Here is a 25156-nt window from a genome sequence, read left to right on the forward strand (position 1 = left end):
CTGGGCGGGGTGGCTCATACCTGTAATCCCAGCACTTTGGGAGGCCGATGCGGGCAGATCATGAGGTCAGGAGATTGAGACCATCCTGGCTAACACAGTGAAACCCCGTCTCTACTAAAAATTCATTAAAAAAAATTAGCCGGGCGAGGTGGTGGCGCCTGTAGTCCCAGCTACATGGGACGCTGAGGCAGGAGAATGGTGTGAACCTGGGAAGCGGAGCTTGCAGTGAGTGGAGATCGCGCCACTGCACTCCAGCCTGGGCGACAGAGCAAGACTCTGTCTCAAAAAACAAACAAACAAAAAAATTAGCCTGGCGTGGTGGTGGGTGCTTGTAGTCCCAGCTACTGGGGAGGCTGAGGTAGGAGAATGGCGTGAACCTGGGAGGCGGAGCTTGCTGTGAGCTGAGATTGCTCCACTGCACTCCAGACAGGGCGACAGAGCAAGACTCCGTCTCAAAAAAAAAAAAAAAAATGCTCAACACCATTAATCATCAGGGGAAATGCAAATTAAAGTCACAATGAGAGATCACCTCATACCTGATGAATGGTTGTTATCAAAATGACAAAATATAACAAATACTGGCAAGGATGTGGGGAAAAGGGAACACTTGCACACTGTTGATGAGAATGTAAATTAGTTCAGCCATCATGGAAAACAGTATGGAGGTTCCTCAAAATATTAGAAATATCTTATGATCTAGCAATCCCACTACTGGTGATACAAAGGAAGTTAAATCAGTATATTGAAGAGATATCTGCACCACCATGTTCATTTCAGTATTATTCATAACAGCCGAGATATGGAATCAACCTAAGTGCCCAGCAACAGATGAATGGATAAAGAAATATGTGGTATATACACAAGTAGAATAATAGTCACCCTTTAAAGAGAAGGAAATCCTGTCATTTGCAACTTGGATGAATCTAAGGGATATTATGTTCAATGAAATAAGCCAGGCACGGAAAGACAAATACCTTACGATCTCACTTCCTTGTGGACTCTAAAACAATTGAACTCTCAGAAGCAGAGAGTAGAATAGTTCTTACCAGGGGCTGGGTAGGTGGGAGTGAAGGCATGGATTGGGGAGATGTTGGTGAAAGGATACAAAATTTCAGTTATATAGGAAGGATAACTTCCAAAGATCTATTGTACAGCATGGTGACTACAGTTAATAAAAAAGTATTAGGTTGGTGCAAAAGTAATTGCAGTTTTTGCTATTGAAAGTAATGGCAAAAATCGCAATTACTTTTTTTTATATACATATTAAAAATCACTAAGAAGGGGTGAGGTGGCTCACACCTGTAATTGCAGCACTTTGGGAGGCCAAGGCAGGCAGATCATCTGAGGTCAGGATTGAGACCAGCCTGGTCAACATGGCAAAACCCTGTCTCTACTAAAAATACAAAAATTAGCTGAGTATAGTGGTGCACGCCTGTAATCCCAGCTAGTGGCTAAGACAGGAGAATCGCTTGAACAATGGCTTGAACCCAGGAAGCAGAGGCTGCAGTGAGCTGAGATCGCACCACTGCCCTCCAGCCTGGGCGACAGAGCGAGACACTGTCTCAAAAAATAAATAATAGAGCAAAGAGTACATTTTAAGTGGTCTACCACACACACAAAGTATGTGAGTAAATGCATGTTAATTAGCTCGACTTAGCAATCCACAATGTATACATATTTTGAACTATGTCATACATGATAAATATATACTATTTTTATTTGTCAATTAAAGCAAAATAAAAAGATTTAGTACAATGTTTGAAATGTGAGATGTTTAGTTTACTATATATAGCTAGTGAGATAGTTGTTAAATCTTTTTTGAACACTTTCTAAATCATGTAGTTGACTTATTAAACTATATCTAAGCATTGGCTCATAATAACTTCCTCTAATTTTTATAGCATGAAAATGGGACAAATTATAAATATTCTTCATGCCATGCCCCCTGACTGTCCTTTTCGCTCATATGGAGATTTCCAGAGACACTGGGATGCCCTGGTAAGGAATGGAAATATATGTTACATTAGAAGTTATTTGATTTTTGTTTATTGTAACTTAGCCTAAGTTTAGCTTTCTCCAAGATATTTTAAATTTTGTGCTTAATTTTTAGTATGGCTATAAACTTCCAGAAGATTGTGGAAAAATTAAAATATACTGCAACATCTATTTCAAAATGCTCGGAGAAAGGACCTTCACATATCCTTTACACACCAACTGAAGCACATACTGTCTGCCCACATTATAATCTCGTTTTGCTCCCATTCTCATGTCATACTTTTCAACCTCCTCTGTGTCTAAGTGAAACTATGGTACATTTCCCCCTACTTCTTATCTGCACAAGTGTTTTTGATTTGCTTAGAATATCTTCCTATTTTTATATGAGGATGAACTTAATAAGGATATTTTTCTTAAACACCATTTCAACAATTTAGAAAACCAAAGTTAGAACTTTCTTAGAAAGTTAAAAAAGCAATCATGCTTCTCCTTAGCCAAGTGCTCCCTCCAGTGGCATTTCAGATATAATTGAAAGGGTTGAATTAAAAGGTTAGGTTGTAAACGAAAACAAGATTTTTCTTTTGAGGAGATTATCTAATTTTATAGGCAAATTTTAGATGATTTGACTTATACTTAATTGCACCCTGTTGACTTAAGAAAATATCTTTTTAAACAATATTTTTTAAAATTGAAATATACACACAAGAAGAGCATAAGTGCTCAGGCGAAACTCTTAAATCTTAGTACTGATTTCACCAGTTCTATCTGTATTCTGACCTGCTGGAGTTTAAAAATGGTTGTCTTAGTGTTGTCTTTTCACATTCTGTTTCCTAAGCCAAACTTATTTTAATAGTAAAACTGAGGTTAACATATATCAGTTATTTTCTTTCATTAGATGCCAACGTATTATTCAAAATCTTCAGAATATGTTTCATTAGAAAAAGTAACTGCTTTCTCAAAGAACTGCTTTCACAGCTTAAATACAATCTGTATGTCTTGTTTCTCTGTCCTGAATTTTTTACTGTTTTTGGAGGTGCAACCTGTTCATTGTTTATTATAATACTTATTTTGTAATTCATAAGGTTTATAGTATCTTTCTTATAAATTGTTTTCGGAGTATCGTAGTTGCCCTTCCATTTAGAAAGCCATGTAGTAAGATACTATGAATTGTCTCAATTTGGAGTGTTAGAATGTAAGGAATGAAGATCCCTGTGAGAAAACATGCTTTCAGCTGTGGATGGTATCAGATAAGCAATATAAAAGAGTTAGGATATATTTATGTGTGCCTTTGTAACATTACTACTTTAATACTTTTTAAAATCCCATATAAATTGCTACCTCTTATGTAATAAAATTAGACATTGTTCTTTAACATTGTTCAGATATCCTCTCAATTGCATCAGAAGTCAGCCCATACAGTTCTTTCCAAGGGTAGATTCAGAAGTTGTGTTGAAAAGTTTTCTTTCAGATTTAAAATCTAAACTGCCCCATATATGTGGATTTCCCATAAAGATAACAAGTAAACCGTGCTACTACACACAAGAACTAACTAAACCTAACATACAGGTAAGAGATCTCTTGTCCTATCTAGTTCTCCAAGACATACTATCTATCTATTTTACTTGAATCTCTTGCCTTCTGGGGTGGAATACCCAACCCAATGTGCAGTAATTCTTTTCTCTCAGTTCAATGTTTCCCTAAAACTGTTTGTTATTACTACTACTATACTTAGTCATTTGTTATTATTGTATTTAACACGGTACTATAGTAGTGGTTGTTTACTGAAATGTTTCACCCACATCAAGGATATAAATGAGTTGGGTTATTGGAGATTGAAGAGACAGAGTTTTATGAAGAGTATTTATTTGGAGATACTGTGCTGTCAGTACAAGTTCAATTAAATGGAAGGTAAGATGTCTGTCCCTCACCAAGTCAAGTAAGTTGGGGCTTCTATGGAACCACTTAGAGATTAAAGTATGATCCCTGCTGTATAAGGAAGCAGAGGGCTAGTGTCTGTCTCCTGTCTGATTTCATTAAGAAATTAATATAATTAGCTATCTGCTAATGGACAAATTAAAGATGAAATGGCCATATGGGGATTGGCCTACATCTCAGAGTTTGTCAGAACAATGCGGTTGAGGACTTAACTTGAAATCGGATTCATGGTTTTTATTTTTACTGAGGCTGGAAACTATTGGGGAGGGAGGGTGTTTTCTACTGAGTTTGTCTCCTCTGCATTTTAAAAATCTATTCTTATGGTGACATATGGCACACATATAGAAAAGTAATATTGTACAGCTTAATGAATATCAAACATCCATGTAACTATCATACAGATAAAACATAGAACCTTGCCAAGACTTAGGAGCCTCCTACTTATACCTTCCTAGTAGTAACTCCTTTCGTCTCCCAAAAGATGACCACTATTATGGAAAAGATTCCTGATTTTATCAACTAAGTATGTGTCCTTAAACATCATATTTCATTTTGCCTGCTTTTGAACTTCATGTAAAATAAATCACAGAGTGTGTATTCCTTTGTGCCTGGCTTCTTAGGCTCAGCATCATGTTCGTGACACTCATCCATGTTGCTCCACTTAGCTATAGTTGGTTTATTTTCCTTTATATGTAGCATTTGACTATGTGATTATGCTGCAGTTTATCCAGAATATTATTGATGAATATTTGGATTGTTTATCTTTAGTGGCTACTACTAGTAATGCTGTGATGAACATTCTTGTATATGTCTCATATATGTTTCATGTACATGAAACCTCCAGGAGTAGAATTGGTATTGGTATTTCTAACTTTGCTGGCGACACCAAACTATTTCCCTAACCAATCTGTACTCCGCTCTGCCCCAAAGCAGTATAGGAGAATTTATGTTGCTTCACATCCTTGCCCATTTTTGGTATTGTTGGTCTTTAATTTCAGCCCTTCTGATAGGTGTATTTGTTATTGTGTGTTTTTAATTTGCATTTTCCTGATTATTAATGAGATCGAACATCTTTTCATATGTATTTTGGCCATTTGGGTTTTTTTTTGAAATGCCATTCTTTCATTTTTCTACTGTGTTATGTGTTTGTGTTTTTATTGATTTATACATATTTTTAACATAAGCAAGATACGAGTTTTTTATCAGTTATATACAATTATCTTCTTTCATTCTATAACATGCTTTCTCTCTTAAAGGTGTCTTGGTGTCTTAATAGTATCTTTTGGCAGCAGGTCCTAATTTATAATCAGAGTGATCGGTCTTTTTCTTTATGGTTGCTACTTTTTAAAAAGTTTAAAAACTATTTCTGTACCCCAAAGTCATGAAGGTCTTCTCCTCTAATATCATCCAATAAAAGGTTGTTTTGCATTCACATTTAGATCTACAATGCAATTGGAATTTATTTTTGTAATATGATGTGATGTAGGGAGTCAGATTTCTTTAATATGGATATCCATATGTCCAAGCTAAAAATAAAAAAGACCATTCTTACCCCAGTACTTCTTTCTCAATACTTTTTCTCCCCTCAAAACTTTGCAGCACTACGTTTCTCATAAATCCAGTGTCTTTGTGTGTATAGTATTGTTTCAGGCCTCTTTAATCTCTTTCTCTGGTCAGTTTGTTGATCCTAGCTCCAACACCATGCTTTTCAAATCATCTTAATTATGTCATCTTAAAATTTATATTTATTATAGTGTTTTAATCTTAAATTTTATAAGATTTTTGAAATCTGATAAAGCATCTTATCTATTGATCTGTACATTTCCATATACATTTAGTTTCAACTTGTCAACTTACACATAGACACACGCGAGCGCACACACACACATAGAGACAGAGAGAGCACGTTGGGATTTTGATGGGAATTTCATTGAGTCTTACAATTTAAGAATATTGTATATTTCTCCACATATTAAACATACATTATTTAATTTCTCTCAATAGTTTATAATTTTAGGTATAGGGCAGTCTTTTGTACTTCCTATAAATAAATTACTTCAAAATGTATTAATTACATGAATTATTTTAAAATATATTTATTAACTTTCTAAGATATGGGAATTTTCTAGCTATCTTTTTCTTACGTGTTTCTGGCTTAAATACATTATGACCTGTCGGTCAGTTGCTGAGAAGTGTGTTCTAATCCCCCAACATCATGTGGATTTATCTACTTTTCCTATTTCAGATTTTGCTTTATGTATTCTGAGACCACAATATTAGATACATGTAAATTTATAATTGAGAGTTGTTTATCTTCCTGGTCAGGGGCCAACTCCTCCTACTGTTAGTTAGAGAAAAATGGTACAAAAACCTGACAACCTAGACACGAAGGCCTGTAGGCAAGGTCATCTCCTCAGAAGGGAGAGTGAGTGGACAAATGCCCAGTGACATCTTTAAAATAGTATTAAAGTTTTGTTCACACATAACATCTTTTAAAGTTGCTGGCCAGGTCTGAACCTAAAGAATCTGGAAAAAGATATGTTGTTATATCACACATGTTTTTTGAATATATTTCTGGAATTCTTAAGATTTCCAGCCCATGTTTGTTTTAGAAATAGTTAATCAGAACAAAGTGCTTGTTAAAATTTGCTTCATGAATGTAAAATAACACTTAATTGGAAATTATGGTTTTATATTGTTCCTTACAATAAGAATTTATCCTACTCAATTCTACTGAGTGCCTTCTGCATGCCAGCTGCTTTTGTGTGTATTATTTCATTTAATAATAAAAAATTGATCTTTGGATAAAGAATTTATTCAATTTTGCAGAAGAGGAGGCAGAACATCCCAATAATTTAACCAAAATTATTTAACCAAAGCCACACAGTTAAATGCATTGCAGAATTAGAATTGAAACCCAAGATTCTTAGTCCTGTAATTGGAAAAAGTTTATATTTGTAGCTAAGAGCTCAAGCTCTAGAAACAGGCTGCCTGAATTTGAACCTCTTACTAATTGTATAATTTGGGACAAGTTATTTGATCTCTGTGTGCCCCATTTAAAAATGCTCCATGGGTAAAATGAGGCAGAGGCTAGTGGTGGTAATGATAAAACTTGTCACAGATTGGGTTCTCTAGGAGCTGATTTTGAGGTGGCCTAGTGCACATGATGTTTGTTAGGGACTGCCCTTGGAAACAATACCTGTGGAAGGCAGGGAGGAAGCAAGATTGGAGAAAGGGAGAAGTCAAAAACAAAGCAGACACCAGATGGCCCTGGCCACCCTTCTGAGGAGCTCTGAGACTAAAATGGCCCATCGGAGTTGTTCTGCACTCGTCCAAATAGCCAGGCCTTTATAATCCCTTCTGCATCTGTCATTGGATTTGGGCCACCCTGAGACAGGCATATCCTTGGGCATTGGCCCTCTGTAACCAACGCAATCCCTAAAGGGGTTTCTGCTGACAGCACTCCACCAGAGGCAGTATGTCCTTCCTTTGAAGAGGGTCATATCTTTTGCAGTACTTACTTCCTAGGGGTTTTTAGGACTACATGAGATAACACATAGAAAAGTTTCTTGGTGAGCTCTCAGTAAGTTATTATTGCTAGACCACATACATGTTAACTCTTAAGATTCATGCAGTGTAAAAGGCATACATTTTAAAAATGGAAAATAAATTGATCAGACTACTTGAGAAAACTCAGTCAGCTTAAAAAAATTAGGAATGCTTAGTCAAACTTGTTTTATTTTAACATACAGAAAATGTCAGAGATACATAAAGGAAATTAATATAATCACCTCTCATGTGCTCATCTAGTTTCCCCTTGACATATTTTTGGGTAGGGAGTAAACTGGGGGGTTTTAGAACCAATCCCAGATAGAGTGTTTTACCTGTAAAGACTATGGTGTACATTCTATCTCATTTCAAAATATTTTTATATAACCCCTATGTTATTATTACACCTAACAGAACTAACAATAGTTTCTTAATATCTGTTAAGTACTAGTTCACACTGCAGTTCCTCATTTATCTCACACAGATTTATTTTTAGGAGTTTTGTTTAAATCAGAATCCAAAAAAAGGTCCACATAATTTTATGTATGTCTCTTAAATCTCTTTATTCTGTAACATCTCAAACTCTCTCCCCTTTTATTTAGGCCAGTTATTTGCTGGAAAACTAGATTGTTTTCCCTAGAGAATGTCCCATATTCTGAATTTGACTGCTTCCTTGTTGTGTCATGTCACTTAAAGAAAATATTCTTCAAAAACCCATATGTCCTATAAACCTGTGGTTATATCTAAGCTTGACTGAATTCTGCTTCAACTTGAAGCAAGAAATATACTGAGGTGATGCAATGCACTGAACCAAATTTTGAGCAATAAAACTTTTGATTAGTCATCTTGGTCATTTCTCAAGTTTCATTTAATTATTACTTTAATATTAAGCTTCTGGGAGATATTCATTCATATGCAAGTTCAAGCTTTTAGTCTTCTTCTATAATTTTATGTTAATGTATAAAGTTACATAAGTTGTATATAAATTCTAGAAATTAAAATTCAACCAGGTTACATTTGCCAATGACACTTGGCAGAATAATGATAATGATATAATAAAGCATATTTTTTTGTTGGCTTATGACTTCACAAAGCTGTAGTTTGTTGACTATTAAGTATATTTAAGTTCTGTGAATTATTTATGATCTCATCTGCTGTTTACATAGGCTCTTTTGTAGTCTTTTTATAAATTTTGAATATAAACCTAGAGGTTTCCCCCTTTGAGCTATTTACTTTATCTTAAAAATTGAAAGAATGAGTAAATAATATATTGACAGGCTAGGCTAGGGAGCAAAATAAACTTCTAGAAGTTATGTTCACCATATGTATATTTCCAAAAGACAGCTGAAGAAGAAACAGTGTGTGAATATAAACATATTTCATATACCACACACATATTCTAGTACAGTTTTCTGTCCAAATACAAGTAACTTATATGAATCTGCCTATGAGTTTTCTTTTATCTCAAGTAGTGGATATATTGTTTAAACGTTACTACAGTTTATAGAACCCAAGGGTCCAAACAGTGCGTGTTCTTTGCTTTTCTATATTCATTTTAACATAATTCTTTAACCCTTTTTTCATCAAATGGAAAAAAATTCAATCTGGACACTTTAAGGTGACTCAGTCCCTTATGACAAAACATCTCTTTAAGGTAGAAATGTTCTTCAATCCAATTTAAGAACCCTTCTTCTCACGATAGCATCTGTGCAGGGAGACCTTGCATAGGACAAGGGCAGTGGTATGTGGTGAAGTACATTGGTATGTTTGCTTAGTATGCTCTATAGTGGGGGTCCCCAACCCCCAGGCCATGGACCTACCAGTCCATGGCTTATTAGGAACCAGGCCACACAGCAGGAGGTGAGTGGCAGGAGAACGAGCGAGCATTACCACCTGAGCTCAGCCTCCTGTCAGCAGCATTAGATTCTTATAGGAGCACGAACCCTATTGTGAACTGCGTACGCGAGAGATCTAGGTTGCATGCTCCTTATGCGATTCGAATGCCTGATGATCTGAGATGGAACAGTTTCATTTCAAATCCATCCCCCCCGCCACCCTGGTCCGTGGAAAAATTGTCTTCCACAAAACCAGTCCCTGGTGCCAAAAAGGTTGAGGACTACTCCTCTATAGCAAGAGAATGGTACCCTACATTCTCCTCCCCTACACTTAAGCTGCTAACTCTGCAACTGAAAATCAAAGGCATTCAAAATTAAGCGTTTCTGCAAAAACAGCAGAAGTGTGGCTTGACCTTACTTCTACTTCCAAATATTTTATGAGTGCATCTGATTGGCTGTTTCTAAATCACATCCAAACCCTAGCTGCAAAAGATGAAATGTAAATTTTAGATTTCCAGGCTTTAGTCTATGTAGGAGCACTAGGAGGAGGGTGGAATGGAGGTTGAATACCAGTCCATCCTATCCATTGCAGTCACAGCAGAGAGATTGACTGTGGGGAGTGTGGGGGTAGGAGGCCTTCACAACTTCACTTCTTGACCTGGGTTGATTTGATGGTGGTGGTCTCTTATATGGTATCTCGACAGAGATAGTATATGAGGTTTTATCAGTTACTTTTTAGCTTTACCCTAGCTCCCTTGTACAGGGAGTCTTCAGAAAAACATCTGCCTCCTCTCTCTACTCTCTCCAGAAGTATATACCCAATCCTGTTGTGGTTCAATTGTGTACCCCCAGATACATACACGGAAATCCTAACCCCCAGTTCCTTAGGATATGACCTTATTTGACATAGGGTCACTGCAGATATAGTTAGTTAAAATGAGGTTATACTGTAGTAGGGTGGGCCCCTAATCCAATATGACTAGTGTTCTTATGAAAAGGGGAAATTTGGATACAGACACACATGGAGGAAGAACACCGTGTGAATGTGAAGATGGGCATCTACAAGCCGAGAAAACAGGCCCAGAACAGACCCTTTCCTCCTGGCCCTCTGAAGGAACCAGCCTTGCCAACACCTTGGTTTCAGACTTCAAGGCTCTAAAACTGAGATAATGTTTCCGTTGTGTAGGCCATCCAGTATGTAGCACTTTATACCACATTGCCCTAGCAAACTAATAAAAACCCCTTCTTGATGCATGCTTTTTCACTCAGCTGAGCAATGTCAAGGGGCAGTAAGCCAGTAATTCTTCCTCGGTTAACTTCTGTATTTCTTCATTCAGGTCATGAAACTTCGCTGGGTTTTCTTCATATCCCTTGAAAATAATGGGCAAATTAAGAAGGATGTGCTATGGTCTGAATGTATTTCTCCAAAATTTAAATGTTGAAACCCTAACTCCCAAGGTGATGATATTAGGAGGTAGGGTCTTTGGGAGGTAATTAGGTCATGGGGTAGAACTGTGCTAAACAGGATTAGGGCTTTTATTTAAAAGGCCCAAGAGGGATCTGCCTTGATCTTGGACTTCCCAGCCTCCAAAACTGTTGTTTATAAACTACCTACTCTGTTATAGCAGCCAAAACAAACTAAGACAGGATGTCTTCTTGCCCTGATGGTATGGGTAAGCCTCCAACTGAAATAATCTCCAGAAATGAATCCCAGTCACCTATTTTCAGCATCACCCCCAAATCTCACTCAATATTTTCTTGGAGACTTTCCATTTTTCCCAAGAATAGTCAACATGGAAGGAAGAGTATTGTTCTCTGTAATGACTTTCTATTATGTCAAGTTAAGTATTATGGAACTAAGTTTCCTGGAATTTTCTTCTCCACATCGTTTTGGTCATGAAACAATACTCCTGTCATTGAGGTAAGGGTCTTGTTCTCTTGAGTCTGGATGTCCCTGTGACAGTGATGAAACATACTCTGAGGTTAGGTCTTTAGGAGAAACAGCTTCCACCTGGTCTTTCTGGGGACTTTTGTTCTTGGAATCCAATCTGTGAGAGATCCCCAGCACAGGAAGAGACTGCCTGTCAGCATTCCAGTCAACAGCCAGCATCACCTATCACATGTGAAAGAGGAAGTGATCTCCAGCTGTAGAGTATCTAACCACACAGCATGAGAGATGCCAGACTAAGTCAAGCCAACCCCCAGAATAGTGAGAGATGATAACATCATTATTATTGGTTTTAAGCAACTACATTTTGGTGTGATTCGTTTATGCCTAATAGATAATTGGATTAGTCTCTTACTTGTGCCTATTTCCAACTCTGATTTCCCAAAATCTTTCCTATTCTCTTCTCAACCTCATTCAACAGTGGAGCCTCCAGTAGTGGAGAGAAAAACCAGTCATTCAAGTTTGCATATTATTCCTAGCAGTTTTAAAATGTTTATTTCAAGCTGTGAACCTGTGTTTTGATGGGGAAAGTAAGAAAAGAACTTGGCGTTCAGTGTTTCAGATTATTGCCACCTATCAAAGTCCCACCTTCTCCCACCCATCAATCTACCAAAATAGAGTGACTGTTTTTCTGTCAACTCTCCAAGGATCTGCTATAAGTCAAATAATATTTGTCACACACAAAAAAAATAGTACAAGGTAAGCTATCTTATCTTTTAGTGCACATATTTCATCTTCCTAAGTAGGTACTAGATTCTTGGAGGGTAAGAACCAGGACTTATTTACTCTTAAATCCTTCACAGTTACTAAAAATCCTTGTTGAAAGAAATTAATAAAGAGGTGGCTGCACCTACACTAGGCCTTTAGGAATAAGTGGGATTTTGACTACAGGGAAGATATTATCTGTGTCTTAATAAGACCTATCAGTCTTTTACAGACAACAGGACTCAATAGACATGCACTTTAAAAGAATACTTTCCACCAACAGATGAGTGGATAAAATATGCTATATATGTACAGGGAAATAATCAGTCATTAAAAGGAGTAAGTCCTGACTCATGTTGCAAAATAGATGAACCTTGAAAACATTATGCGAAATAAGCCAGACACAAAAAGACAAATATTTTATGATTCCTCTTACATGTGGTACCTAGAATGGGCAAATTCATAGAACAGAAAGTAAAATAGAGAGGCTACCAGGGGACAGAAGGAAGAGGAAACAGGAAATTACTATTTACAGAGTACAAGGTTTCTGTTTGGAATGAAAAAAAGTTTTTGGAAATAGTGTTGATGGTTACATAACACAGTACAGTGGTAAATGTACTTAAAGCCACTGAATTGTTCACTTAAAAATGGTTAAAATGGTAAATTTTATATTATTTATGTGTATGTGTGTGTGTATTCACAGTTCATCTTTAAAAGACTGTAAACACTTGAATCTTTTTAATGCACCTGACAAATTTCTTTGACAAATACTTGCTGAATTGCTACCAGGTACCAGGCACTGTGGTAGGCAATGAAAACATAAACATGATTAAGACACAGATAATATCTTCCCTGTAGTCAAAATCCCACTTATTCCTAAAGGCCTAGTGTAGGTGCAGCCACCTCTTTATTAATTTCTTTCAACAAGGATTTTTAGTAACTGTGAAGGATTTAAGAGTAAATAAGTCCTGGTTCTTACCCTCCAAGAATCTAGTACCTACTTAGGAAGATGGAATATGTGCACTAAAAGATAAGATAGCTTACCTTGTACTATTTTTTTTTTTGTGACAAATATTATTTAACTTATAGCAGATCCTTGGAGAGTTGACAGAAAAACAGTCACTCTATTTTGGTAGATTGATGGGTGGGAGAAGGTGGGACTTTGAGTATCTAAAGGAGGCCATACCTTGTTCAGTGAGCAAGACAGCAGCATGAGCATGTTTGGAGGACAATGGGTAGCTGTGCGAATGGTTTTTATAGTAAATTTATATGAAATGTAGTATATACCTTTATCTTAAGATAGTATCTTGGATAGTATCTGAAGGAGGATACAAACCTTAAGAAATGTACACATTTCCACCAGAAGGCTCGTTTTTATTTTGTTTTTTCTTTACCTGTTCTGTAAATCATCATGTTGCTTTATATTCTTATTTGGATGGTATTTTATATTTTATTTCTTTTCCATTAAGGACATTATTAACACTTTTAATTTTTTAAAATCTCTATCTTTTCAGGAACACAAAGTCAAGCCACCCAATTTGACCACTAAAAAAATGTTCAGGGCATCTCTGACTCAAGCCACTTCCGTAAAACCTGCCTGTGCTCAAAGTCTTCTACCATGTTCAGTAGCAGTGGACCACAAGGTGGAGCTTTCAGTCAGCCAGCCAACAGCAGGCATTTTCTCAGCTTTGCATCTCCAGCCAGAGTCTGTTCAGGGTAGAAAGAAATCCCTGTCTATCAGGGCTCCGCAAGTACGTTCGGAAGTATTAATGCCCAACAGAGGAAATGCTCAAGTTCAACACACAAATCTTAGCTCCCAAAGCAACATCACCCCTAAGTTTGTACCAGTTTTCAAAAATAGATTGTTACAAATGAACAAAAATACCTCAGTACTTGGCAGCCCGAAAAGAAAACAGCATGTTGTGACACAATCTAAATTGTTTTCACTCAAAACTAGTATGATCCAGCATGACAAACTGAATTTAGGTCCAGCTATAAAAAACAGATATAATAGTAACATTCAGATGCAGGCTGCTAACAATTTAAATCAGGAGAATTCCAGACCTCTGCAAGAAAAAAATACAGAGTCTTCTGAAAATATGACAAAATTTCCCTCTTCTAATGGAAAATCGACTGTGAGTTTAAACAAAAATAAGCAACTATCTAACAGTGCAGTATTGCTGAGGTCAGATAACAATCTAGGGGTAGTAAAAAGTGCTGTTGACTTCCAAATGAAAGGAAAAGAAAACTTAACAGGCAAATGTATAACACAAATTTTAGGGAAAAGCCATGGGTCACTAAAACTGAAAAGACAGCCACACATTTTTGAATTAGATGGAGAAACAGAAGATCCCCGACTGCTACAGCAGCAATCAGAAAATCAAGCTAAAGAAGTTGGTACAAGTGACCACAGGTTGATAGTAAGCAAAACAGCCCACAGGTCTAAAAGAAAATTATGTCCAGAGTCTTCCAAAACTTCAAAGAGGCATCATTCCAATGCTGCGCACTATGGCCAATCCAGTTCTTCTAGGAAGCAGGTAAAAATAATAATAATAATAATAATAGATGACCTGGCACTACTTATCATATGCTAGACCTTTAAAATCCCTAAATAAGCATTTAAATGATTTCCCCAAGATCATTTATAACCATACTAATTAATAAACAGAATATCTACCTTAGAGCAACTGTAAGTATATGCAGTTAATTTGTAACAAAATGTGATTCTTCAATCTAATACAGATACTTGACTCAGATAAATCAAAACCTAAGAAATCTCTCATCATTCCTAATGCTTAGAACATGGACCTGAAAGAAGGAAATGTCTACCAGGTAACTGAGGTGATAGCTTTTGATTTGCTTATACATTATCTTAATTGGGATTGCCAAGTTTAGGGGTCCCCAACCTCTTGGTAAAAAGCAGCTACTTTTAAATTAATTCTTTGAAATCCTAAAATCAGCAAAGAAATAGGACATGGTGGGAACAGTACACTCCTTGGATAAGGACCGTACACAGCAGCTGTTTTGTAGTGACTCCAGAGAGGGATGAGTGCAAATGGTCCTCTGTGGGCTCCCCCAACTCTGTTCTGGGGATCCTTGCAGACTAGTAAGAGCTCACACAGCAGCAGCAGATTATCTAAAAACAGAAGATTTGAACAGCTACTACAATATCCACTTTTTGGGATACCTGCCCAAGATAATAAACCTTAAATGATGTTTCAAAGGTTAATCATTTAGTTAAAATTTACTCGAAAAGTGCTACAGTGCTGGCTATGTTTAAACGTGATATTCAGTTGATAATGCTGAGTTCATGGCACTGAATTTACAACATGATACATCTGGAAATTACATTTTATTTTGTTCTGCCATCTGTTCTATTCTAAGAACAAACATATTACTAAAATACCCACAAGTTATTTTTTACATAGAACTATTGGAATACTTTCAATTCAGATTCTTTAAGAACCAACTAGAAAACATTATCTTTTCCAACTGCTATTTCTTCCTATAACTAACAGAATTTTCAGCCTGATTTTAATTAAGCAAAAGGTATTTAAGTCTATTCCTATATATGTTATGTGTTGTATTTTATGTGCTTTTTGACATCTTAACATTTTAATGTACTCAGTAGGTGATTGAGGGAAAAATGCATGTGCCTCTAAGATGTTACTTGCATTTTTAGAAATAAATGAAATCTATTCTAGGTTTCATATTGTTTTAGAAATATAGTACTTTTCCACTTTGAACTACTTAAGTCCTGATACAATTTTAAAATTAAAAAGTCATCCAGGAGTGGGGGCTTACGCCTGTAATTCCAACAATTTGGGAGGCTGAGGCAGGCGGATTGCTTGAGCTCAGGTGTTCCAGACCAGCTTGGGCAACATGGGTGAGACCCTGTCTCCACACAAAAAAAATGAAAAACTAGGGCTGGGCACAGTGGCTCACGCCTGTAATTCCAGCATTTTGGGAGGCCAAGGCAGGTGGATCACCTGAGATCAGGAGTTCGATACCAGCCTGGGCAACATGGCAAAACCCCTTCTCTACTAAAAATACAGAAAATTCGCCGGATGTGGTGGCAGGTGCCTGTAATCCCAGCTACTTGGGAGGCTAAGGCAAAAGAATCACTCAAACCCGGGAAGCAGAGGTTGCAGTGAGCCAAGATCATGCCATTGCACTCCAGGCTGGGTGACAGAGTGAGACTCCATCCCCTGCCAAAAATATTAGCTGGGCATGGTTGTGCATGCCTGTAGTCCCAGCTACTTCGGGGGCTGAGATGGGAGGATTGCTTGAGCCTGGGAGGTGGAGGTTGCAGTGAACTGTGTTTGCCACTGCACTCCAGCCTGAATGACAAAGTGAGCCTGTCTCAAAGTCAATAAATAGTAAATTTTAAAAATCATTTCATCAGGTAGAAAGAATAACATAATGAGAAATTTTTAAATATTTTATTTGTATAAATTTGTGGGGTACAAGTGCAACTTTGCTATATGGATGTATTGTAGTGGTAAAGTCAGGGCTTTTAATGTATTCATCATTGGAATAATGTACATTGTACCCAATTAAGTAACTTCTCATCATTCACCCCCCTCCCACCCCCTAATCTTCTGAGTCTCCATTGTCTATCATTCTGCACTCTGTGTCCATGTGTATACATTATTTAGCTCTCAATTAAAGGAATCATTATAGAAAATAATTTCCCCTAAATATAAAATTAATACATACTCCTGTGAAAAGCTTGAGTAGTACAGAGCAGTTTCAAGAAAAAAGTAAAAAACCATCTGTAATTTCTCTTTGCAGAGATGACCATTCTGAATATAGAACGAACACTCTTCCGGATGTCTCTCACACTCCTGTGACCATGAAATCAACTCTACAGACTGCTGTGGAACCTCCTTTTTCACTCGACAGTTTCTTTTTTTTTTTTTTTTTTTTTTTTTTTTTTTTTTTTTTTTTTTTTTTTTTTTTTTTTGAGACGGAGTCTCACTCTGTCGCCCAGGCTGGAGTGCTGTAGCCAGATCTCAGCTCACTGCAAGCTCCGCCTCCCGGGTTCCCGCCATTCTCCTGCCTCAGCCTCCCGAGTAGCTGGGACTACAGGCGCCCGCCACCTCGCCCGGCTAGTTTTTTTTGTATTTTTTAGTAGAGACGGGGTTTCACCGTGTTAGCCAGGATGGTCTCGATCTCCTGACCTCGTGATCCGCCCGTCTCGGCCTCCCAAAGTGCTGGGATTACAGGCTTGAGTCGACAGTTTCTTTTTAATGTTTGCGTAGGATTTTGTTGTATGTAGGTTTCTGTATTTAACTAGTTCCCTATTGACAGCTGTTTCAGTTCTTCCCAACTTTTCACTATTAAAACAATGTCATGTAAATAGTCTCCTGCAGATCTTTGCAAAATATCCAATGATCTTATAAAGTAGTTTTGATGGTTGAAAATATCTTTATTTTGCCCTTACTATTTTATTATTGAAATTTGAATTTATCATTTTTGTTATTGACATTTTCAAACCACATAAAGCACAGGTAAGAGTGTGAAGAGCCTCTAAGTACCTATCACCCAGATCAGTTACTAATATTTTCAAACCACATAAAGCACAGGTAAGAGTGTGAAGAGCCTCTAAGTACCTATCACCCAGATCTATCAGTTACTAATATTTTCAAACCACATAAAGCACAGGTAAGAGTGTGAAGAGCCTCTAAGTGCCTATCACCCAGATCTATCAGTTACTAATATTTTCAAACCACATAAAGCACAGGTAAGAGTATGAAGAGCCTCTAAGTACCTATCTACCAGATCAGTTACTAATATTTTCAAACCACATAAAGCACAGGTAAGAGTATGAAGAGCCTCTAAGTACCTATCACCCAGATCAGTTACTAATATTTTCAAACCACATAAAGCACAGGTAAGAGTGTGAAGAGCCTCTAAGTACCTATCACCCAGATCTATCAGTTACTAATATTTTGTCACTGTTTCATCTGTTCCTCACAGACATGCTTTTATTTTGCTATAATCTTTTAAGGCAAATTCAAGACATCATATAATTTTACCCATAAACACTAAAGTGTATATATTTCTAATATAAGATACAGTATACATTTTAAGAAAAAAAGAATGTGCATGTATATTACATTTTGGGGATCTCTACCATATCTCTGCAGGCTCACTAAATTTCACTTTTGCTTTTATATGCAAACTGACAGGAAGCCCTGAATAAATGTAAAACCTATTTCTCAACAAAACTGGAGCCTTTATTGGGGTGGAGATTTCTGTGTTCACCAATACTCATTAGCATCTTCTGTGTGCCAGGCAGTGGGGAAAACACTGTGTCCACTGCAGAAATGGATGAGACAGCCATGGCCTGAGCCCCTGAGGGCTGGTGGTCTAGTCTCAAGCACATTCATTCTGGGTTCCCGGCACAGACTTAGAGATATATATGTATTGAAGCACATGTCCAGAATGACCTTCTGGTCCATATTACAAATAAATTATCTAACATTTGAAAAAAAAAGAGAAACAGAAGTGGAGCTTCTCAGACAATGAATATTATTCTGGCTTTCAAACATTTTATATGTTTGATGTACAAAATATTATTAATTGTTATAATATATTTAAAAGAAACCAAAATCTTCATTGGCTATTCCACTGAAACAATAATTATATAAAAATAGCCAGTAGAGATCCAAGTATAAGTTGAACTCTGATTTTGTAAATGTGATTTATTGTCTCCACCACTTCACTAAACCATTGCAATTAAAAGCAAAAGTAAACACAGACTCTCCTTCAAACATTAAATGTAACTTCTGCTCCTAAAATTGTGTTAATTAATTTGCTATATACCTTTACTGTAAGCATTTCTGTTTTCCAGAATTATCTCTCTTTCCCAATGATGTTACCATTTTCATAAGGACAAGCATCTAAAGCCCATTTTGAGTGTGCTTTTCTCATTCCAAAGTTTGTATTATAGATATCTAGTAGACTCTTATAAAAAGTGGTATGTCATTTTGTTTGTGAGGCTGTGGTGAAAATAACGTTAGTAAATATGCATATTTGATGAGCACAGTCATCCACAGCATGTAATCATTCCTAAAACCAGCCTTCCCCACTGTTCCAGATTCCCAGGCCGCCTTCCTGTTACTGCCCAGTCACTATGCCTCAGGTAATGGAGACTTACTTTATTATTGCATTGAGCAAAATAATGAAAACCATACATCCACTACTGAAGTGGTATTAACATCTTCCAGTTCTTTATATAAATAATCTTGATAGCCCCTCCTATACTCCATTAGTGTCTAAAATTTGGAATATATAGTATAGTACTTGAGTTAGATCAATGTTAACCTACATGGCAAAACCTGCCATGTTAATATTAGTGTATTTTTTTGTATAAAGTAGGTTTTATCTTTATCTTAAAATATTTATCCTAATGAAAGTTATAAAAATATATGCATATATGTATATATGTAAGATTTCATATAAATAGGTATATAGATAGATGATTTCATATTTCATGTTCCAAAAAGAGGTTCTAGATCAAATTTCTGTGTTCAGCATCACCAGAGAAATCAATAAGATTTTGGTTCATTTTAAACATTGCAAGTTTTGAAAGCCAAGATAATTCCAAATCTAATTAGGGGAAGCTACATTTTACTTCTTTGTGTAAGTTATTGGTGATTTATATGCAGTATGGACCGCCCTCCCCCCAGAAATTGTTCTTATATTCCAATTATACATGAGTTTTAGAACCATTTTAATTTTAAAACCATAAGCAAATAATTTTATGTTTGCCTATTTCCAGGAGCTGAAGAAATCAGCGATTACTTTTAAAAGTCTATGGCAATGTCAAAATTAATGCCAAGAATCATATTTCTAGGAATGCAAACGTGCTTCTCACATACTCATATATTATGTTTCACAGTATTGGTTGCTTACTATATTTGTTTTTATTTTATTACATATCATAATTACACATTTTTATTTGCATTTGTTGCTTACTGTAGTAAAAAGGTAAAAAAAAAATATGGATTTGTTAATGATCAGCTTTTATTTGACCAACCAGTTGACCAATTTTTGCTCTGTTTTCAAATTGCATATGATGGGGTATTATGCTGAAACTGCTAATATATTGAGTATTGATACTTAAGGATAGTATTTATAGATATTTAAGAATGTCATGGTCTTTATGTTTTGATGTTTAAAATGTTCACGTTGTTGTACGCTACAGTGTCTTATTCAAAATTGAAAATAATAAAGGTATTTCTAATAGATGTAGTTTTCATATGTCAGAGTGACTCTTTATAGGAATGGAAAGGCTTAGATAAATTACAAGTTTCTTTCCCTCTGTGGTTCCATTTCTTCACATGCATTTGCTGCTGGACCCATGTAAACTATTTTACGTCCTTAGCGCTTCATAGAACTTTTATTCTCCAAAGGCCTTCATGCTTTCATTCGACAAATATTTTAGTATTTGCTATGTGCAACCATTATTGTAGATACTCACAATATATCTGTGAACACTGAAATTACATTCTAGTCGGCAGACACAGATGATAAGCATAAGTAATTAAATTATATAACGCATTAGAAAATGGCAAGTACAATGGAAAAATTAAAAAAAACAGAGCAAGGTAAGAGAAATAGTAAGGGTAGGCCTCCTTGAGCAGAGACTTGAAGGAGGAGAGCAAGAAGTTGGCCACATGGAGTTGTCCTCTGAAGGACGTGCTTCCCAGGCATAAGGAACGACCTGTGTGTTTGCAGAATGTTTCAGGGGGAGCCTAGGCTAGAGTACAAGGAGCAGAGAGGAGGATTCGCTTTACCCTGACTAAAATGGGGTTGAGGCCAAAGAAGTGAAGTGATCTGACTTACGTTTCAACAGGACCCTTCTGGCTACTATGTTATGAATAGACTTGGGGTGGGGGGGTGGTGTGAGAAGAAACAGGCACACCAGTTAAGAATCCAAGAAGTGGCCGGGTGTGGTGGGTCACGCCTGTAATCCCAGCACTTTGGGAGGCCAAGGTGGGCAGATCCGAAGGTCAGGAGATCGAGACTATCCTGGCCAACATGGTGAAACCCCGTCTCTACTAAAAATATAAAAATTACCTGGGTATGGTGGCGCATGCCTATAATCCCAGCTACTCAAGAGGCTGAGGCAGGAGAATCGCTTGAACCCGGGAAATGGAGGTTGCAGTGAGCCAGGATCACCACTGCACTCCAGCCTGGTGACAGAGCGAAACTCCATCTCAAAAAAAAAAAAAAAAAAATCCAAGAAACAGATGGCAATGATGGCTTGCACCACTGTAGTAGCAGCAGGCACTATGAGAAGTGGGGATTCTGAAGGGGAGAGCCCACTGCCTTGGGGATTTGAGAGAAAAGTGTATAAGATGGCAGCAAGATTATTGGCTCACTTGGCAGCATGGGGTTATCGTCAACTGTGATGAGAAGGAGTGGGCTTTGGAGTAAGAAGAAGACTGGGAATTGACCATGGGGTTTTACACATGGGGACCATTGTTACCCTGAGAAGCAGTTTCCGTGGAGTGATGCAGAAGCCCTACTGGAGTGGATCTAAGAGAGAAGGAGACCAGGACTGGAAATCGCAAGAACAGACAGCTCCTTAGAGAAGAGTCATCAGGGGACTTTTCTAAATCCTTATTTTCATTTTCCCCTAAATATCATTGCTTTTGATTATTTCCTTCTTTAAATGCTGTTCTCCCATGGCCATTACAGTCTTACATCTCTGGATACATTTTTTCAGTCTCCTTTACTGACTGGCATTAAGTACCCCAGGGACCTTGGAGGAAGAACACATTTGGGTCACAGGAGAAATGGGAAGAAGGCCATTCCAAAGAGGAAGACTACAATGAGCAGAGGCATGAAGATGCTTGTGTGTTTGGGGAGCAGCAGATGCCGATTCTGGTGTGTTCAGCAGTAGCTTCATGTTGGGACCAGAATGACTGCAGATGAAACTAGAAGGTTGTCCCAGGCCAGGGCCATGAAGTCATCCGGAGATTTTCAGAAAAGGAATCCAGAGGGCGGAGATAGAAAATCAGACCTCAGGGACAGACCCAGAAATGGCAGCTCCTGGAAAGCTGAGATCACCGTGTGCTATAGAGGTGGAGGCAGAGATGAAGCTGCATTTTCAAGCTTGAGTCACTGCAAGGAGAGTGTTGCTTCTTAAAAACAGAAAATGAAGGCATGGTAGGAAACAATGTTAGCAGATAGATGCCTGGTTTATGTGTTACAAACTGGGTTGGTAGCATTAGTGGAAGACCCTGGTAAAGGTAACCCATCGATGAGATGGAATCTCAGGAACTGACAGCATTTGGGGAGTCATCCACATAGACATGTCAGCTGGAGGTATGTGTGCAAGTGCAGGGAGTGAAGCGCTACTGATGCTGGCAGAGTGGGGAGGGAGGAAAGGGGACGGAGACAGTCGGCTCAAGTCAGAAAGCAGAGGTTAGGTCAGGGAGGCCGGGGAGAAGGAAGCATCAGAGCTCACAGTGTCAAGTGCAGCGAAAAGTCCAGGAAAAGGACTTGAGAAGAGACGAGGGGACTTGGTGTCTGAGGGGGTCTGGGTGGCTGCCACAATCCAAACTCAGTTCCTGAGGACATGAGGGGTGGTCGGGCATGGAGGAGACGAGGGTCTGAGGCCTCTACGAGAAGTGTGGCTGTGAGGCAGCACAAAGAAAGAGCAAAGGAATCTTTGTGGTGTGAAGAAATGGATAGACCCTTTATTATATAATTTATAATTATATATATTTTTATATTATATATTTATTATATAATTTATAATTATAATTTGTATAATTTAGCCAGGAAATTAAAAAATACCTAGTGAGAATATAAAAATAGGTAGGATTTTTCCATTTTAACCTTTTCCCCTCTGATTTTTTAAATCTAGAGAATCTGCTACCACTTAATATTAACAGAAGAAAACTCATAGTCATCTTAGTTTTGACTGAATTTTTAAATATTACATGTATTTTTACTCCTGTTTTCTGCAGTAAAAATTTTCCTAATTTCCATAAAAAATCAAATGCATTAATGTTTTATTGTATGCCACAAAGATCACCCTATTTACTAATATATATATTCATTGTACTATGAAATCCCTGAATTTAAAAATATTCAATATTCGCTATTTGCATTCAAAGATTATATATGATACACTTTGATACTATGAAATTATGTAGAGAGTATACACACAATATTTTAAATTTTGTTCCACTAACTTCTTTCCAAAGCATTGAAAGGAATTATTTCTACTTGACAGCCTGTATTCCTGTATAAGAAGTACAAATCTGCAATCGTCCTCAAGGAGAAAATTGGCAAAACATAATTGTTGTACGGTTTATTCTATATCTACTTCACCACTAAAATAATTTTGAAATAAAATCTTCACATCTGTGAAGAACATGAGTTAAGCTGCCTTAAAATAAAGTCCTGGGTCAGTGCTTAGAGGGAACATACATCAGTATAATCATTTAGCTAAAATGAATAACTTAATGGAATTTTATAAACTAACTATTTAAACCATTACGAAGTCTTATTATTTTATTCTCCTAACTCACAGAACAATAAAGTTTTTATTTCTGAGAATAAAAATTGTATATAAATTTTCAAATTCATTTCTAGTTCTGCTGTTTACCAATATTGCCATACTGAAACAAAGAAGCATATTAAGCAATATATAAATATATTAAGCAGAGAGAGCCTCACTACCTTCTTTTCCTCTTTAGTTCTAAACTCTTGTTTTGGTCTGAATCAGAATTTGAAAACTAATCGCTTTCTGCTGGGGCCAATGGCAGCCTAGGTTATTCAAATTTGCCTCTCATGGACAATAGCTCATCATGCTGGATTAATTTTTTAAAGTTTGTGGAAACATCAAAGAACCAAAATAATATCAGGAATTGCCTGTCTAAAGCCAGAAAGGTAAGCAGAAGCCAAAATGAACTTTGCTCTGAAAAGATTTGATAACCCAGATTTGAAGGTAAGCTGCAGTTTCGACGACACAGAGGAGGGAGGGCAACAGAAACAAAGAAGTCCAGGTCCCACCAAAGCTGGGAGTCCCCCCAGAGCTGCCCACCAATCCCAGCCACACACATTTTGCTGGGTCCCTGCAGGGCTACACCCTCAGAGTAAACCTCAGCCATGAGTTACCAGCTCCCCTCCCTCCACCCGCAGGGCACCGTGGGGGTCTATTGCCTTGGTACTGAATAAAGTAGGGGAAAAGCATCCCTGAGAAGACCCCCTCACCATCCCTGGTGGATTTCAGCCTATATTCATATCAGCAACGTGATCCAGGAAACCCCAAACCAAGAATTTAGTTTAAAACAACATCAGAAATCTCAAAAACTTTAGGGAGAAAATTCAAACTTTACTGAGTGGCATTAAAGGAAATCAAAGTAAATGGAGAACTCTGGTATGTTCGTAGATTGGTCTTGGAGATGTGGATGTAACTCATTCTGGAGATGAAAGTGAGCAAGGCGATCTTTATGAGCAAACAGGTGGCACTTTTTCCTGCTGAACCTAAACCGTCAGCTGCTATCCTGGCAGTGTGAGACTGGGATCCACACAAAAAAGATGGTAACTGGTCCCAGTGATGTCTGAGTCCCAGTGAAACAGCGCTTGAAGCGAGCTCTTCAGTCTTGGGGACAAAAAATTTCCCTTTGCTTTTGAGCTGGTTTATGTTGGGTATTATTGACTCTTGTGACTCAAGAAGTCATAACCAGTGCACACCCTAATTATAAAGAGTTTATACAGAAAAATGTGAAGAAGGAAATTAAAAATCACCCCAAACCCCACTGCCCCAAAATTATCATTGTCAACACCTTGGCATTCTTCCCTCTAGATTTTCATGTGTATGTGTAGAAACCTATTATTTATTCTTACAAAATTCCTGGCATACTGCCTGTTTTGTACCCTGATTTGTTTCAGTTAACATTGTTTTATATAACTCTCATTTGTTGAATAGGCTTCAAAAATTATTTTAAGGAATGTATAAATTTTCATTATGTGAATATGCCAAAACATAATAATTGTTTTATTATTATCCTACTTTTTTTTTTATTTTTTATTTTGTAGAGACAGAGTCTCACTCTGTCGCCCAGGCTGGAGTGCAGTGGCATGATCTTGGCTCACTGCAACCTCTACCTCACAAGTTCAAGCAATTCTCCTCCCTCAGCCTCCCGTGTAGCTGGGA

General features: G+C 37.3%; 1 protein-coding gene across 1 annotated transcript in view; it reads left to right on the forward strand.

Moving 5' to 3' along the window:
* CUNH18orf63 (chromosome unknown C18orf63 homolog) overlaps nt 1–16875 on the forward strand; it is a 42492-nt gene extending 25617 nt beyond the window's left edge. The window contains exons 9-14 of the mRNA XM_033175776.1: nt 1902–1998; nt 2111–2196; nt 3378–3561; nt 13482–14504; nt 14710–14799; nt 16762–16875. Of these exons, the coding sequence (XP_033031667.1) occupies nt 1902–1998; nt 2111–2196; nt 3378–3561; nt 13482–14504; nt 14710–14766 (1447 nt within the window). The 3' untranslated portion in view covers nt 14767–14799; nt 16762–16875. The remainder of the gene's footprint in view (nt 1–1901; nt 1999–2110; nt 2197–3377; nt 3562–13481; nt 14505–14709; nt 14800–16761) is intronic.
* Nucleotides 16876–25156: the final 8281 nt, after the last annotated feature.

This window comes from Trachypithecus francoisi, unplaced genomic scaffold (assembly GCF_009764315.1).
Source record: "Trachypithecus francoisi isolate TF-2019V2 unplaced genomic scaffold, Tfra_2.0 Contig01474, whole genome shotgun sequence".
Lineage (NCBI taxonomy): Eukaryota > Metazoa > Chordata > Mammalia > Primates > Cercopithecidae > Trachypithecus > Trachypithecus francoisi.